The following is a 17,158-nucleotide window of genomic DNA, read 5'->3' as shown; positions in this document are numbered from 1 at the left end:
TTAGCTTTGTCTTTAAATTTTTTTAAAGCTACATTCAAGGAAAGACCCTGAAACAGAAATTCAAGAAGTAAAAGTGTCAGGTTTACTGCTATGTCCTTGAGCAAATCACTAAGATTTTGGGTCTTCAGTCTTTTAATTTGCGGATGGGCATTAAAGACATGTGCTTTGCTTATCTCGTATGTTGATGTAAGGCTGAAAGAGGCGGAAGATGGAAAAGGTGTCCCAAAGTACTGTCTGAGACAGAGCAGTTCACGGACAGATCACAGGTGTAGGACAGGGTTCAAGCACAGTTCTGCCTTTTACCAACTGTGTACCTTTGGGAAAGTCAACAAATTCCTCTCTGCCTCACTTTCTTACTCCACCCAATGAAGGAGCTGAATTGTAAGGTCCCTTTCATCTCCACGGAGCTGTGATCTTATATTGAAAAAACTAATGAGAAAACTCTGTAGGCTTTTGTTTCCTATGAAAGTGACATACACTGATTAGGTGCTTGTGAGTGATTTTAGCCTCTATCTTGCAAGTGAAAGAAAGTCATCTCTTTTTTTTTTTTTTTTTTGGCATGAGCAGGCTCATAGCCTTTAGGAAATAAGTTTTAGGATTAACTTATTAACTGCATATCAGAATGTTCTAAATGGAGGCAAGCAGCAATCACCAAGAATTATGAGAATCATATGGTATGAAACCTGAGGACAAAACTAACATTAGAAAAGAATCAAGGTGTTCCCAGTGTGGCTCAGCGGGTTAAGGACCTAACATAGTCTCCTTGAGGATGTAGGTTCTACCCCTGGCCTTGCTCAGTGGGTTAAGGATTCGGTGTTGCTGTGGGCTGTGGTGTAGGTCACCAATGCGGCTCAGAGGCAGCACCGCTGTGGTTGTGGTGTAGGCCAGCAGCTGCAGCTCTGATTCGACCCCTAGCCTGGGAACCTTCATATGCCACAGAGGCGGCCTTAAAAAGAAAAGAATCTTCCCTTGAAATAAGGAAAAACAGACTTGGTTCTACATGTTATAATGCATGCGAAAATTCTGTACAAACAAGAGATTACACCTAAGCACAGGGGGTTGGGAGGGGGGCAGAGCTGCCCCTTGTCTGGCAGCTTAGTTCACTCAATTGTCCTTTTTAATTACCTGTCCTTCCCATAGTGTTAAACTTGGCTTTTGTGTAAGCGAAACCCAGAACAGACAATGGGTGAAGCAATGTAAGCTTTTGCTGTCATATCTACAAGATCTGTCTCATTCACTGAGGTACCCCAAATTCTGTTGCCGAAACTTGGCTTCTGTCCGCCGGTGCCGAATAGAAATGTGGAGACAGAGTTTTGGGTGAAGGAGGAAAAAGAGAGCTTTACTGCTTTGCCAGGCAAAGAGGGTGCCACAGCAGGGTAATGTCCTAAAGACAGTGCCCCTGTTTGGGAAGAATTATGAGGAGTTTTATAGTAAAAAGAAGAAAAACCGTTTTTCAGGTAGGAATCAGGATTAGGGCAGACATGCATTCTTCTTTCTTTGGGGGAATCTTAGTCATCAAAGCTGGAGTCAGATCTTCTGGGTTATTGCCTAGAGTAACAGTACTTGTGAAAAGGGCATATTGATCAGAAATTAGAACCAACTAGGAAAGTTCCTGAAAAACATCACATGCTAATAATCTTTAACCCACAGGCAACTGTGCTCAGGGTGCCTAATGTTAGGGCTACATGGGGGCTCATTGCTAAAACAGCTCTGTCTGCTGACCCATGATTCCGACCAACCTTGCTCAAGCGACATCCTGATTTCGCCACTGGTGCCAACTTTCCAAAGACTACGAGACCCTTCCCCCTCACGGTGGGACCCCACACACCTCCAGCTTTCTCGGGATTAGGAGACCACCCTACCGTGAGACTTTCTCACGACTATGTGACCACCAGCGTCCAGCTGCAGGCGAAAGATCAACGAACCTCCCCCGCCGCAGGGAATCCCATTTCCCATCCCCAGGGTCCAAGAGGGCCCCGCGAGAAGGGCAGGGGGGCTGGCTCTTCTCAAGGGTCAGTCACCCGCTCCCTTTCCCCTCCAATACATGTTCTTCTCTGTGCCTCAACAGCCGGCTCCTTCTCTTTTTCTCCACGCTCGCCTTACACTTAATCTTTAGCTTATGGGCGATTATGTTTAGGATGCAGTTAAGCCAGGGAGAAGGACAAGGAAGGACTATTCAATTTTGCTATTTTTTTATATATATATATAATGATTTTTTTTCATTATAGCTGCTTTACAGTGTTCTGTCAATTTTCTACTGTACAGCATGGTGACCTAGTTACACACACATGTATACATTTTTTTTTCTCACATTATCATGCTCCATCATAAGTGACTAAACATAGTTCCCAGTGCTACACAGTAGGATCTCATTGCTTATCCATTCCAAAGGCAACAATTTGCATCTATTAACCCCAAGCTCCCAATCCACTCCACTCCCTCCCCGTCCCCCTTGGCAACCACAAGTCTATTCTCCAGGTCCATGATTTTCTTTTCTGTGGAAAGGTTTGTTTGTGCCGTATATTAGATTCCAGATATAAGTGATATCATATGGTATTTGTCTTTCTCCTTCTGACTTAATTCACTCAGTATGGGAGTCTCTAGTTCCATCCATGTTGCTAGAAATTGCATTATTTTGTTCTTTTTTATGGCTGAGTAGTATTCCATTGTGTATATATACCACATCTTCCTAATCCAATCATCTGTCAATGGACATCTGGGTTGTTTCCATGTCTTGGCTGTTGGGAATAGTGCTGCAATGAACATGCAGATACATGTGTCTTTTTCAAAGAAAGTTTAGGACTGCTCAATTTTAAAGTATTCTTTCCTAAAAGAAGCACAAGGAGTATAACATTTCTCTTTGGTGTATAAGATGCCTGTACTATTATGTGTATCCCTTGAGCGGGAACCAGGATCCTGCCCCAAGGCTGTCCTGTTGTTGCTTGACTGTTCCTCCCTTGTCTCTGCTTCCCCTCCCTTCCCTGATCAGCAACTGTCTGAACCTGTCCCTAGGAACTCAGGGAAGGCCATGGAAGCTGAATGAGGCCCATGTCCTAAGAACAAGAAGTGGGGGACACAGAAAGACTTTTGTGCTCAGGAGCCCCCCTGGGCCCTGCTCAGTTACAATACCTCCAACATGGTTGGGTCCATTATAGGCGCTGAAACACCATCTATTGAAATGATGAACTTGCTTCCATTTTCTGCCTTTCTCCTCAGAACTCCTGATTTGCCTTTATATTATTAACATTAAAAGAGATAAACCACAAAAATTTAATCACAGGTAGCCCTAGCAAAGGAGGTAATGGAGCGACAATAAATGACCAACACAAATGCATGAAATCCATCCCCTTAAAATAATGTGAATTAGAAGTACTGTTTGATGCAGTGTAAAATTACTAAATAAATAGGGGAATACAAAAGCTAAAGAACTGCTCTTTTTAATGCCACTAAAGAGAGTACTTCAAACCATGCAGGAAAAAAAAGCGACCTCTGGTTCATAAAATGAGATTAAAAATACATGAAGAAGAGCTATTAATAAATAAGCTTCTTGTGTTTCTTCCTTTTAAAACTCCAAAGAGTGTGGTCGGCCTCGTGCCCACATCAAAGGAACCACTAACCAAGAATGACAGAGACAGAGGCTCAATTTGATCCCTCTCTCCTGGTGCCTAAACACATTTTACAAAAATGTTCTTTGAACCAACGACACACTTAGAAAACCAGAAACAGAACAGGAAGATAAAGCCACAAGAGAAAACAACGAGGACCTTGCCACACCCCCTCTAGTTCTCTCCAAGACATTTTTCTTCCCAGATGAACACAATAAGTCCCAGGGTTCTATTTTTAAGGCAGGCGTCTTGGTGGTGGCACAAACAGATCAATGGAAAAATCTCGTCTCCAGGAAAACTTGAGCCTGTAACACAAAGTCTGTAAGCTTATAAAACAGTATGTCTGATGCAAGAAACATCAAATGAAAGGACAAAGGAATCCATGAGCAAATGAATGAATGTCTCCAAGAAAGGATTTCTAGACAATTTCAAGAACTGAGCTAGGAATTTTCAATTTTCTCCCCTACTATATAAATATGTACAACTATATGCGTGTGTGTGTGTGTGTGTGTGTGTGTGTGTGTGTGTGTGTGTGTGTGTTTCATTTACATACCTAGAAAAAAGCCAGCACAGTTAACTGGAGAGGGAGTTTGGGGAAAAGTGGGGATAAGCCATAGGTTACCCTCCTATGCTGTGTTGGAGAAAGAAGATTTTTATTTTATTTTATTTTTTTGTCTTTTCGCCTTTTCTAGGGCCACTCCTGCAGCATATGGAGGTTCCCAGGCTAGGTGTCTAATCAGAGCTGTAGCCACTGGCCTACGCCAGAGCCACAGCAACGCTGTATCCAAGCCGAGTCTGCAACCTACACCACAGCTCAAGGCAATGCCGGATCCTCGACCCACTGAGCAAGGCCAGGGACCGAACCCACAACCTCATGGATCCTGGTTGGATTTGTTAACCACTGAGCCACAACGGGAACTCCCAGAAAGAAGATTTTTAAATGAATTTTGCTCTGTGTGATCAAGGGCCCTCTCCTGCAATTTCTTAAGAGGATGTAACATGGATTTAAATCTCATTTCAATTCTTCCTAAATGTCATTTATCCTTTTCTTCCACAAATATTTATCAATAGAGGCAATTTCTCGAGACCGTCTTTACATGGGGAGGCTTTGTAGAGACAGACCTTCATGGTAGAAGAAAGCCCAGCCTTCTATAAGTTCAGCAAAAATGCAGGTCTGGAAGCAGAAAACGATGTGCCAGTACCGCTCTTGACTCTATTCTTTGAGCGCATCAACAGTTAAAGTGGCTTTTACAGCCTGGCTGGGGAGTTTAGTTCATGTACAAAATAGAAAACACGGAGTTCCCGTCATGGTTCAGCAGAAACGCATCCGACTAGCATCCATGAGGACTCCAGTTTGATCCCCAGCCTCACTCAGTGGGTTAAGGATCTGGTGTTTTTGGGGGCTGTGGTGTAGGTCATAGACACAATGAAGTGGGAGATTTGCCTGAAAGACATAATCCTCCTTGTATGAAAAAGCAGCTGCCTACCTTTTCAGTTCTGCTCCCCTCATCCCATCCTTCTTATAATTAAGTAGCAATTACGAGCCCTATTCCAAGCTAGCAGCCCTGCTCATGGCGCTCCAAGCATTGCTTAACCGATTTGCTTCTGTAACCTTGCTTGCTCAGTTTCTTAGGCAGGACACTGTCTGCTTGGGGAAGGGGGAGGTCCGGGCTACTTACATGGGAAAAACAAGACCCTGTATGGTGTAAGAGTTGCTGAGAACAAAGACCTGGTCCTCAGACTCTGAAGGTGACTCCTCTGAGCCCACACAGGTGATGAATAAACGTTGTTTTTCCGCATCTCTGAGTGCCCTTTTTCTCCTTCTGCTGCCATGGCTTCTGCAGTTTCTGCAACAGCAGCTCAGAGCTGGCATGGCTGTGGCTGTGGTGTAGGCCAGTGGCTACAGCTCCAATTCGAACCCTAGTCTAGGAACTTCCATATGCCACAGGTGTGGCCCTAACAAAATAACAACAACAACAACAACAACAAAAATAGAAAACATGGTTGGCATCAACTGACAGATGAACTTGAACTCAACTGTTTAAACTGGAGACCACCTGTTCACCAGGCAACTTTTCCCCATCGTTAGCCGGGATGCTGTTTAATTCTCTTCTAAAGGTTAAACTACAGCATTACCAGGTCTCATGAATTTCTCACGAGCTGTGAGTGGGTGCAGCCAAATTCTAAGCACTGGAAGACCAAGAACGTCTCCACTCGAAATGCACCAGCATTCAAACTGCTAGCAACAATAACCCAGGGCTCCTTCCATTACAGATTGGTCTCTGCTTTAAAAAAAAAAAAAAAATAGCATGTGGAATTCCCATCGTGGCACAGTGGTTAATGAATTTGACTAGGAACCATGAGGTTGTGGGTTCAGTCCCTGGCCTTGCTCAGTGGGTTAAGGATCTGGCGTTGCCGTGAGCTGTGGTGTAGGTTGCAGATGTGGCTTGGATCCTGCATTGCTGTGGCTGTGGTGTAGGCCGGCGGCTACAGCTCCGATTCGACCCCTAGCCTGGGAACCTCCATATGCCATGGGAACTGCCCTAGAAAAGGCAAAAAAAAAAAAAAAATAGCATGATACTCTCTGAGATAACGACCCACTTAAAGCATTTCCCATGATTAACAATGGCATTTGTCTAATGTCCAATGCCAGGAATGGAAGCCTGTGGCTGCCTGAAACCAGCATAACAAGAGAAATGTCTCCTAAAAACAGAATATAGTACAGCTCATTCTTCAAGATGGTCCAGGGAAAACTAGAGGATGAGTGTGTCGATGTCTTTTTAAAACAATCTGCTAAAGGCTTTTAGATCCTGTGCTGTGATTACTGGCTGACCTATATATTTTTGGCAAAAAGCTGCTGCCCCTGGAGGGCCTGATGAGTTGACAAGCAGTTAAGGTCCTTGGTTTAGATGAATTTTTGAAAAGGCCACGATAAGCAGACTAATTTCCTAAGAACGTATTTTCTTCTGATCCTTGAAATGCTAAAAGGGCCACACATCAGTGGGTTATTTTGAGTAAGGAGAGTTTTGCCTTATAAAGATAAACAACTAATCCCCTGGCCAGTCCTACATGTCCCACAAAGTAATTTTTCAGGCAAGAAGCAACGGCTCTATATACCTAATGGGGCTGGTTGAGAGGGCAAACTAACTTGGTAGATTAGATTTCCTGTGCAAAGTATTGTTTGTTGCTAATGAATGTGGTCTTTGCAAAGGGTGTTGTAAAGATCTGATAAGACAGTGTACAGAAAATGCCCAGTGTCACCTCTGACATCCACCATCACAATAGAAAAACATTCTACCCCTGCTCAGATCAGGTGTTTTAAGAAGAAATATAACCTTGAAGAGATATTTGCACTGCCAAGTTGCAGAAACAACCTAAACGCCTATCAACAGAAGAACGGATCAAGAAAAGGTGGCACATACTTGCAATGGAATATTATTCAGCCTTGAAAAAAAGAAGGAACTTCTGTAATACAAGACAATATGGATGAACTTAGAGGACATTAAGTCAAGTGAAATAAAACCAGCCACAGAAGACAAAAACTATATATTTCACTCATGTAAAGTATCTAAAACTGTCAACTTCATAAAATCAAAGAATGGAAAAGTGGCTGCCAGGGGCCAGCAAGGAGGGAGAAATGGGAAGTTGCTAATTAACAGGCATAAAGTTTCAGTAACGCAAAATGAATAAGCTCTAAAGATCTGTGATATGACATTGTACCTCTCATCAACAATACTGTATTGTACACCTAAAAATTTGTTAAAGGGAAGATCCCATGTTAAGTGTTCTTATACAGTAAATTATTTATTTATTTATTTATTTTTTTGGCTATGCCTGTGGCATGTGGAAGTTCCCCAGGCCAGGGACTGAATCTTTGCCATAGTAGTAACCCAAGCTGCTGCAGTGACAACACCAGGACCTTAACATACTGCACCACAAGGGAGCTCCTAAAAATACTTTTTTAAAGAAGAAGAAGAAATATGAAAGAAAAAACATTTTTTATTTTTTTTGGCAGCCCCCTTGGGGGCCAGAATATCTGAAATATCTCTATAGTATTATGATACTAAATACTTAAAATTTTCAGTTTTCTCATAGTCAAATATTTCAAACACTTTTGTTGTTGTGTTGTTAGCAACAAACCAATAGGAAGAGAAGGTAACCTCTTAAATATTGATTATTCCCAAGAGACTCAGTTTGCTCACTGAATTTTTTTGGCAGGTAGGAGATGTCCACACTAGAGAACTAAAAGAGCTTTAGGTATTATTATTATTATTATTATTTTTGTCTTTTGTCTTTTTGTTGTTGTTGTTGTTGTTGCTATTTCCTGGGCCGCTCCCGCAGCATATGGAGGTTCCCAGGCTAGGGGTCGAATCGGAGCTGTAGCCACCGGCCTACGCCAGAGCCACAGCAACGCGGGATCTGAGCCGCGTCTGCAACCTATACCACAGCTCACGGCAACGCCGGATCATTAACCCACTGAGCAAGGGCAGGGACCGAACCCGCAACCTCATGGCTCCCAGTCGGATTCGTTAACCACTGCGCCACGACGGGAACTCCTAGGTATTATTTTTAAAACAAAGAAACTAAGACCCAATGAGATTAAGGGAAATGCCAGACCTGCTACAAGAAAGGGGTCTAGGAGTTCCCGTCGTGGCGCAGTGGTTAACGAATCTGACTAGGAACCATGAGGTTGCAGGTTCGATCCCCGGTCTTGCTCAGTGGGTTAAGGATCTGGTGTTGCTGTGAGCTGTGGTGTAGGTCACAGACATGGCTCAGATCCTGCGTTGCTGTGGCTATGGTGCAGGCCAGCAGCTGTAGCTCCGATTGGACCCCTAGCCTGGGAAACTCCATATGCCATGGGTGCAGCCCTAAAAAGCAAAAAAAAAAAAAAAAAAAAAAAAAGAAAGAAAGAAAAAGAAAGGGGTCTAAGCATGTACAATGCTCTTTGCACTAGTATCTGTTTGCACATTGAAATGACACAAGTCATCCTTAGACAATCTACAAACACGACAACATTTACAACATAAATACAGTTGGCCAGTATCTCTCATGACGTACTGTCTTTAATCCTTAGAAAACCTTTGCAACACAGTGATTATTAGCATTTCTTTCAAGATAAAGAGATGGAGGCCAATGATGGTCATAAGACGAAGAGAAAAACTGGGATTAAGATCCTGCCCTAATCTCAGCTGCATGCAAATCAATGAAACTAGAACACCCCCTCACATCATGCATGAAAATAAACTCAAAATGGCTTAAAGACTTAAAGATAAGGCAAGACACCATCAAACTCCTGGAAGAGAACATAGGCAAAACATTCTCTGACATCAACCTTACACATGTTTTCTCAGGTCCGTCCTCCCAAAGCAACAGAAATAAAAGCAAAAATAAACCCATGGGATCTAATCAAACTGACACGCTTTTGAACAGCAAAGGAAACCAAAAAGAAGACAAAAAGATAACTTACAGGATGGGAGAAAATAGTTTCAAATGATGCAGCTGACAAGGGCTTAATCTCTAGAATATACAAGCAATTTATACAACTCAACAGCAAAAAAGCCAACAACCCAATGGAAAAATGGGCAAAAGACCTGAATAGACATTTTTCCAAGGAAGATGTACAGATGGCCAACAAGCACATGAAAAAATGCTCAACATCACTGATTATTAGAGAAATGCAAATCAAAACTACTATGCGGTACCACGTCAAACTAGTCAGAATGGCCATCATTAATAAGTCCACAAATAACAAATGCTGGAGGGGGTATAGAGAAAAGGGAACCCTCCTGCACTGTTGGTGGGAATGTAAGCTAGTACAACCATTATGGAGATCAGTATGGAGATAGCTTAGTAATCTATACATAGAACTACCCTTTGACCCAGCAATTCCACTCTTGGGCATATATCTGGACAAAACTTTCCTTTAAAAAGACACATGCATCCGCATGTTCATTGCTGCCCAATAACCAAGACATGGAAACAACCCAAATGTCCACTGACAGACGATTGGACTAGGAAGATGTACATATACACAATGGAATACTACTCAGCCATAAAAAAGAGAACAAAACAATGCAATTTCTAGCAACATGGATGGAACTAGAGACTCTCATACTGAGTGAAGGGAGTCAGAAAGAGAAAGACAAACACCATATGATATCACTTATATCTGGAATCTAATATACGGCACAAATAAAGCTTTCCACAGAAAAGAAAATCATGGACCTGGAGAATAGACTTGTGGTTGCCAAGGGGGACGGGGAGGGGGTGGAGTGGATTGGGAGCTTGGGGTTAATAGATGCAAACTATTGCCTTTGGAATGGATAAGCAATGAGATCCTGCTGTGTAGCACTGGGAACTATGTCTAGTCCCTTATGATGGAGCATGATAATGTGCGAAAATAGAATGTGTACATGTATGTGTAACTGGGTCACCACACTGTACAGTAGAAAAAAAAAATTGTATTGGGGAGATAACAATTTAAAAAATTTTAGTAGTATTGGCACTGATAATACATTTATGTTGTTTTAGACAATTATGCAAGAATACTACTTGTAATGATTAGCAAACCCCAAATAAATTTTTGATACCAAAAAAAAAAAAAGAGTCAGTCCTAACCTAACCACAAGCCTGGGCTCTTTCTGATGCACCTCACTGCCTCCTGGAATGTGAAGCGAGCCTCACAACACCCCTGCTAAGGACAAATCAGTGCAGCTCATTTTCCGGCTGTTACGCAGAAGCTGTTGATTCCAAGTTCACATACCTGTGGTGGAGTCAATGGTGAAAAGCGAGGACACGTCTCCTTGGACGAGCTCATAGGCCACTGTTCCATACACCCCAGAATCTCTGTCCGTGGCGACAACACTGACGATCTCGGTGCCTGGCTGGCTGTGGCCACTAATGCTGGTCACATAGACGGACGGGTTAAACACAGGTTCATTATCATTCACGTCCTCCAGTTCCACCCGCACAAAAGCCTGGGCGCTGAGTCCTCCCTGGGGAAGGAATAAGAAGTGATTACAAATGGGTCTCTCCTGAACATTGGGATGCAGAACAAGTGAGGAGGATCCAAGAACAGACTTCTTTTTTTCTTTTTTTCTTTTTTTTTTTTTTTTTTTTTGCTTTTTAGGGCCGCACCCACAGCATATGGAGGTTCCCAGGCTAGTGGTCGAATTGGAGCCGTAGCTGCCGGCCTACACCACAGCCACAGCAACGTGGGTTCTGAGCCCCATCTGTGACCTGCACCACAGCTCGCTGGATCCTTAATGCACTGAGCGAGGTCAGGGATCAAACCCGCAACTTCATGGTTCCTAGTCGGATTCCTCTTCACTGTGCCACGATGGGAACTCCTCCAGAATAGACTTTTGATACCAGGATGTGTATGTTCATTTTACTTCTCACCTTCAGCGATATCGAGTTCATGGGCAATAGCATTTGGCCTTGATACTCCAGTGCTGATTCTTAAATAGGAATGAGATAACCACTGTAGTTTCATTCAGCGTAGAAGCCAAAGATATTCAAGGAAATAATCTTTTTGCCAAGGAGAAGGATTCAGGGGGTACCAGAGGGGGTGCAATTTTAGAAAAGATAGCAAGGAAAGGCATCACTAAGAAGGTGTCCTTTGAATAAACACTGACACATTCATAGGGGGTAGACTTCAGGTATTTGGAAAGAAAAGCCTAACAGATTGAGGAATGAGCAAGTGTAAAGGCCCTGAGACAGAAGGACAGTGCATCCCACTCTTGTTCAGGGAACATCCAGAGGAGCGATGTCAGAGGGGCAGGGACAGGACATGCAGGGCTCTGTGGCCTCTGCCAGGACCATGGCTCTGACCATTGAGGGCCCTGAGCAGAGAAGTTGTTTGGCTTCGGTCTTAACAGTGACTCTGGCTGCAGCATTCAGAACAATCTCGAAGGGCAACAAGGCTGGAAGGAGGGAGCCCAGCTAGAGGCCAGAGGAAGCCTCAAGTCCAGAGCAGAGGGTGGCAGCGACGGCGCTGACGCTACAAACTTGCGGCCAGATTTCCTTGGGGGAATCTGAATTTTCAAGCTTAAGAGAAGAAACAGCGTGCACAGAATAACAAGAAGTGGATCCCACACTGGCTTTGTGTGTGTGTTTCCTCCACCTAAAAACAAAGAGCTGGAGAGAGAGAGAGAGAGCGAGAAGAAAATATTGCTCTGCAATTGTTACTTTTCTCAAGTACAACATATGTTCCTACTTTAAAAAAACCATTTTCCTTTTCTCTCTGGTATCCTTCGATCCTTTCATCTTAGAACAAAATCCTTGGTAAGTCACAACAGCTTGGATTTTCTCACTTATTCCCTCTCTCTCTCTTTACCCCTCTTGTTCTTTCCTACTGTGTCAGGGAGACACAGAGCCGAAAGGAAAAGAAAGGCCATCAGAAGAAGATTCGGCCCAGGGCCAAAGGAGGACCCTGCTGTGTGGATCTGGGGGGCAATGGCCACTGAGGAGGAGGAACGGAGGAAAGAGGAAATCGCTTAGGATGAGGTTGACCAGCAATCCGGACACGTCTCCTTTGCTCTGTGGGCCCAGGTACCCCAGACACAGGGGACTAGAAACAAACTGGGGGAAAAAAAAAAGGAATAATAATGTGAATTTCCATGTTCTAGGTTGAATAAGGTGCCAGGGCTATGCCGCGTACAAATTAAAACAGGAGAAATAAAAACAATGGCAGTTGCATCTGTATCCTCAAAATATGAGAGTGGGGAACATGTGAAGAAATGAGGCTCACTGCACCTTAGGATCTTTAAGAACAAAGAGGTTCATTTCCAGGTGGTGTTTAAAGATTCTCCAACAGGCAACGCCACCCAAAACAAGCCAAGTGTGACATGGATAAAGTGAAAAGCTTTTTTTCATGAACAGTATTATATACAGATCTCAGGCTTTTTTTTTTTTTTTTTTTTTTTTTTTTTTTTGGCTGTATTTGTGACATATGGAAATTCCTGGGCTGGGGATTGAACCTGAGCCTCCACCACCACCCAAGCCACCACTGTCAGATTCTTCTTAACCCACTGAACCACAGTGGGAACTCCTCAGCCTTCCTTTTCTTTTTTTTTTTTTTTTTTTTTTTGTCTTTTTGTCTTTGTTGTTGTTGTTGTTGTTGTTGCTATTTCTTGGGCCGCTCCCGCGGCATATGGAGGTTCCCAGGCTAGGGGTTGAATCGGAGCTGTAGCCACCGGCCTACGCCAGAGCCACAGCAACGCGGGATCCGAGCCGCGTCTGCAACCTACACCACAGCTCACGGCAACGCCGGATCGTTAACCCACTGAGCAAGGGCAGGGACCGAACCCGCAACCTCATGGTTCCTAGTCGGATTCGTTAACCACTGCGCCACGACGGGAACTCCAACCTTCCTTTTCTATGTATTCAATTTTTATCAGTTAAATTTATCAGTAGGAGGCACTCTCCTCTTAGATTACCCATCTGTGAATGAGTGTTCAGGGTGCTTTATGTATATTTTCTCCTTCAGTTGTGTTAATCTCCCTTTCTAAAGACTGTTATGGTTTCCCCCATTTTTATAATAAGAAAACCAAAGCACAGAGAGGCTGAGTGAGTTGTCCAAGGTACAAGGGGTGGTCCATAGCAGATGTGCAACCAGAACAGAGGTTCATCTCCCCCCAAAGCCCCTGGTGACTTCTTTCAAATTAGCCTTTTTAAGTAGTACCATGGTATAAATCCTACCTTGCGTGAAAGACTTGTTTGATGGCTAGGCTGCGGGCAAGGCCAACCTTGGGTTCTATCTTAGAGGGAAAAAGGGAGACGGAGTCCCCACTGACAAAGGACTCAACATTTATGAGACAGATGCTATACAACTGTTGGTGGCACAGTTTTTGGCAATCTGGAGCCAAAAGATCTGGAATTAATTTCTGGCCCCGTCTGCTTCTGGGACCACAGCCTCCAGAACATTAGGCAGTCCCTGAGTCTGTGACGCCTCTTCTGTGAACTGGGGTCACTGGCTTGCCTTGCAGGCCTGTTGTTGGGATCAGTTATATAATATGGTATAAGAGCATTTATTATGGACAATCACCATCAATTATAAGATTTTACAGGCTCAGAGTTCCCACTGTGGCTCAGCAGAAACGAACCCGACTGGCATCCATGAAGACGCAGGTTCGATCCCTGGCTTTGATCAGTGGGTTAAGGATCCGGCGCTGCCATGAGCTGTGGTGTAGGTTGCAGATGCAGCTTGGATCTGGCATTGCTGTGGCTCTGGCACAGGCCGGCAGCTACAGCTCCGATTTGACCCCTAGCCTGGGAACCTCCATATGCTGCGGGAGCGGACCTGAAAAGACAAAAAATAAAAATTAAAAAAAAAATTAAAAATTTAAAAAAGATTTTGCAGGCTCTTTATCCTAAATACTTGGGACCAGATAGATGTGTCTTGGAATTGTGAATTTTGTTAAGTTTTATAAAGGCAATATAGGGAGCTGACCGAGTAAGGTCTACACTGGCAGCTCATAATCAAGCACTGACTATGCTGCAGCAAAATATATTCATAGACACATTTAGAGAAATTAACAACAACAAAAAAAGATGAATAGCTTCAGGTCAGTTCAAGTCAGGTGTCTTACCCAATGAGATTTTAAAACTTTCTATCTTGAAAGCTTTTAGGACCACAGACACAAGGTTGGGTCACACCAACGCCTATAGGTGCCACTACAAAGATTCTGATTCCATTCACCTGCAGTGGTGTCCAGCCTTGGTCTTTCTAAAATCAGTTTTACTGAGATATCTTTGACATATATGTACAGTGTGCAACTTGATGTTTTGATAAACATATATATAAAACCACAATTGAGCCAATTAACATGTCCACCACTTCTACATTATGTGGTGTGGGAAGGTGTGTGTGTGAGAGTGTGTGAGCGTGTGAGGGTGGGTAGTGCCAGTAGTAATAGCAGCAGCCTTGCTATCTTTTAAACGTGCTCCAGGAACCTTTCCCCCAATGTCATCTACTATTAATGGAATTGTATAAGGAGTTCCTGTCATGGCTCAGTGGAAACGAATCTGACTAGTATCCAGGAGGATGCAGGTTCGATCCCTGGCCTCGCTCAGCATTGCTGTGAGCTGTGGTGTAGGTCACAGATGTGGCTCAGATCCCACGTTGCTGTGGCTGTGGTGTAGGCCAGCAGCTGTAGCTGTGATTTGACCCCCTAGCCCAGCAACCTCCATCTGCTGGGGGGCGGGGGACTAAAAAGACAAAAATAAAAGAATTTTGTGCACATTCTTTTAGGTGTATTGATAAATGAATTAATATGCAAGTCATTGGGGGGTATATAGCTACACATTTTCTTTGCAGTAAACACGATTTATATATAAATTCTTGTAATTTATGCCACTAATTTGTTGAAATAATTCCAAAGAAGTAGAACTGCTGGTACACAGGAGAGCCAAAATGTGTATTTTGAGTCCCATCTGCAGATTTCCCCCAACTGTATAGTGGGTCCTCACTGGTCTTATCCCCAGTGTCTGTTTATGAGGGGCTACTTCCTAAAACTGGACAAACATTGGATTTTTAATCTTTGGAATATGAGGTTACAAAGAAATTACTTTTCTCTGTTACTCTTCAGCTCAGTCATCTTCATGTATGTTTAATCCTTACTGGTCACTTACATTATTTCAGTTTCCTCTTTTTTTTCCGTTTCCCTTGGAATATCATTGTCTGTGTTATTGGTTTCTAAGAGCTCAATTATGACTGAGGATGTTAACCATTTGTCATGCATTGCAAGTGAAATGCCATGTATTACTGCCATCAGTTTGCTATGGTGTTTCGTATTTTGCTTGTGTTATGCCTTTAAAAAATAAAAAAATAAAAATTTAAAAATTCTCTCCAGGAAAGTCCAATCCAGGGTGGAGAACCTCTGGTAAACTCTAAATTCCAACTCTAAGACAGGTTCACGTCTGCCATTAGCCTCAAGCTAGCTAAAAATCCAAATATTCAAGGACACTGAAAGAATTCAGAGTCCAGCTCCATTCACAGGGAGATAATAAAACCTCAAAGCCAATAAAACAGGACTAGAATCTGATCGCTTAAGTTACAGCCGATCAAATCATTTTCTTGCTCTGCTTCTGCGTCTTCTCTCTAACACAAGGTCCCCTGGTTCCTGCTGGTGGGCACGTCTAACTACCTCCGGTTGGGTGCTGCCTCATCCGAATCAATTTTTGCTCAAATAAACTCTTAAGAATTAAAAAAAAAATAGGATTTAAAAAATATATTTCATGTGAAAATAACATCCTAGGAAACAATGACATTAAAAAAATAAAAGTCTTTTATGATACTAAAAAAAAAAAAGACATTAAAAAAAAAAAAGCCATGTTATAGCAGGGGGTAAGCATACTGGTAAAGCTTGGAGTGAATGGGCGGGTAGATACAGAGGGTGGGAAAAATCTAAAGAAAAGCCTAAATGGTCAGATTCATAGATTTTGATTTAAATGCTAAGAAGGAGAGACTTTCTTCTGCACAGCCTTAGACTCAGTAAAAAGAATGGCGAGTAGTCTGCCCTGTATCCATACATATTTACAAATGAATCATACATACATTTACTGTATTGTTTATATTAAAGACACCGACAAAGGTTTGAAAGGATGACATTTCGAGGTGTAATGTTTTCCTTCTAAACTCCTACCCGGGACACTGCTGCTGGCATTCGTGAAGGGACATAATGAAATCAAGGCTTTAGAAAAAGACCTGGGGCAGCAATAAAAAAGGTGCATCTTCAAAAGAAAGAAGGAGACTCCTGAGTCCAAAAGTAGAGGAAACGCTGAATTAACAGAGTCAACGTGTTCTTGGCCCAGGACTCCCCACAGAGCCTTCCCGAGGCATGTCTGGGGGGGTGTGGGGTGAGTTCTGAGGTGTCCTCCACTCTGAGTTACCAGAGAACCCTCAGTGCGAGGAGCACCCTGGGAGGCAAATCCCACAGAGCACAACGTGAGGGAAGCTAATCTAAACTCCCTGTCTCCATTCCCTCAAAAAGTCACCTCCCAATTCTCTGGGACTAAACCTCTGTTCAAGAGGGCTGGGGCTTTCCCTGGAAAGTTCTGTGGAGTAAAGGAACTAAAGGGAATCTCCAGGTGAATGACTTCAATGGCAGATCAGTAAACTAGTCATCTGAACAGAAGAATGATCCACCAGATAAAAGGTGCAACATAAATGGAGAGAAAAATAAGAATTTTTTAGAATACATCCTGCTTGATATCAAGATTTCAGAGGCTGGAAATCAGAAAGTCAAGGACGTGAACACTGTAAATCAACTATAATGGGAAAAAGATCATATTTAAAAAAAGAAAAAAAAAGAGGAGTTCCCTTTGTGGCTCAGTGGAAATGAATCTGACTAGTATTCATGAGGGCAGGTTCGATCCCCGGCCTCACTCAGTGGGTTAAGGATCTGGCATTGCCATGAGCGGTGGTGTAGGTCGCAGATGCAGCTTAGGGCAGGCGTTGCTCTAGTGTAGACCGGCAGCTGCAGCTCCAATTCGACCCCTAGCCTGGAAAGCTCCATATGCCACAGGAACAGCCCTAAAAAGACAAAAAA

At 43.1% G+C, this 17,158-nt stretch overlaps 1 protein-coding gene across 1 annotated transcript in view; it reads right to left on the bottom strand.

Moving 5' to 3' along the window:
• The window catches only part of DCHS2 (dachsous cadherin-related 2), a 272,450-nt gene that overhangs the window by 109,107 nt on the left and 146,185 nt on the right, over positions 1 to 17,158 (bottom strand). The window contains 1 exon segment of the mRNA XM_021101485.1: positions 10,369 to 10,600. Coding sequence (XP_020957144.1) covers positions 10,369 to 10,600 — 232 coding nt within the window.

Source organism: Sus scrofa, chromosome 8, assembly GCF_000003025.6.
Source record: "Sus scrofa isolate TJ Tabasco breed Duroc chromosome 8, Sscrofa11.1, whole genome shotgun sequence".
NCBI classification, from domain to species: Eukaryota; Metazoa; Chordata; class Mammalia; order Artiodactyla; family Suidae; genus Sus; species Sus scrofa.
Note: the sequence above shows the minus strand (reverse complement) of the source record. Positions and strands in the feature narration are given on the sequence as shown.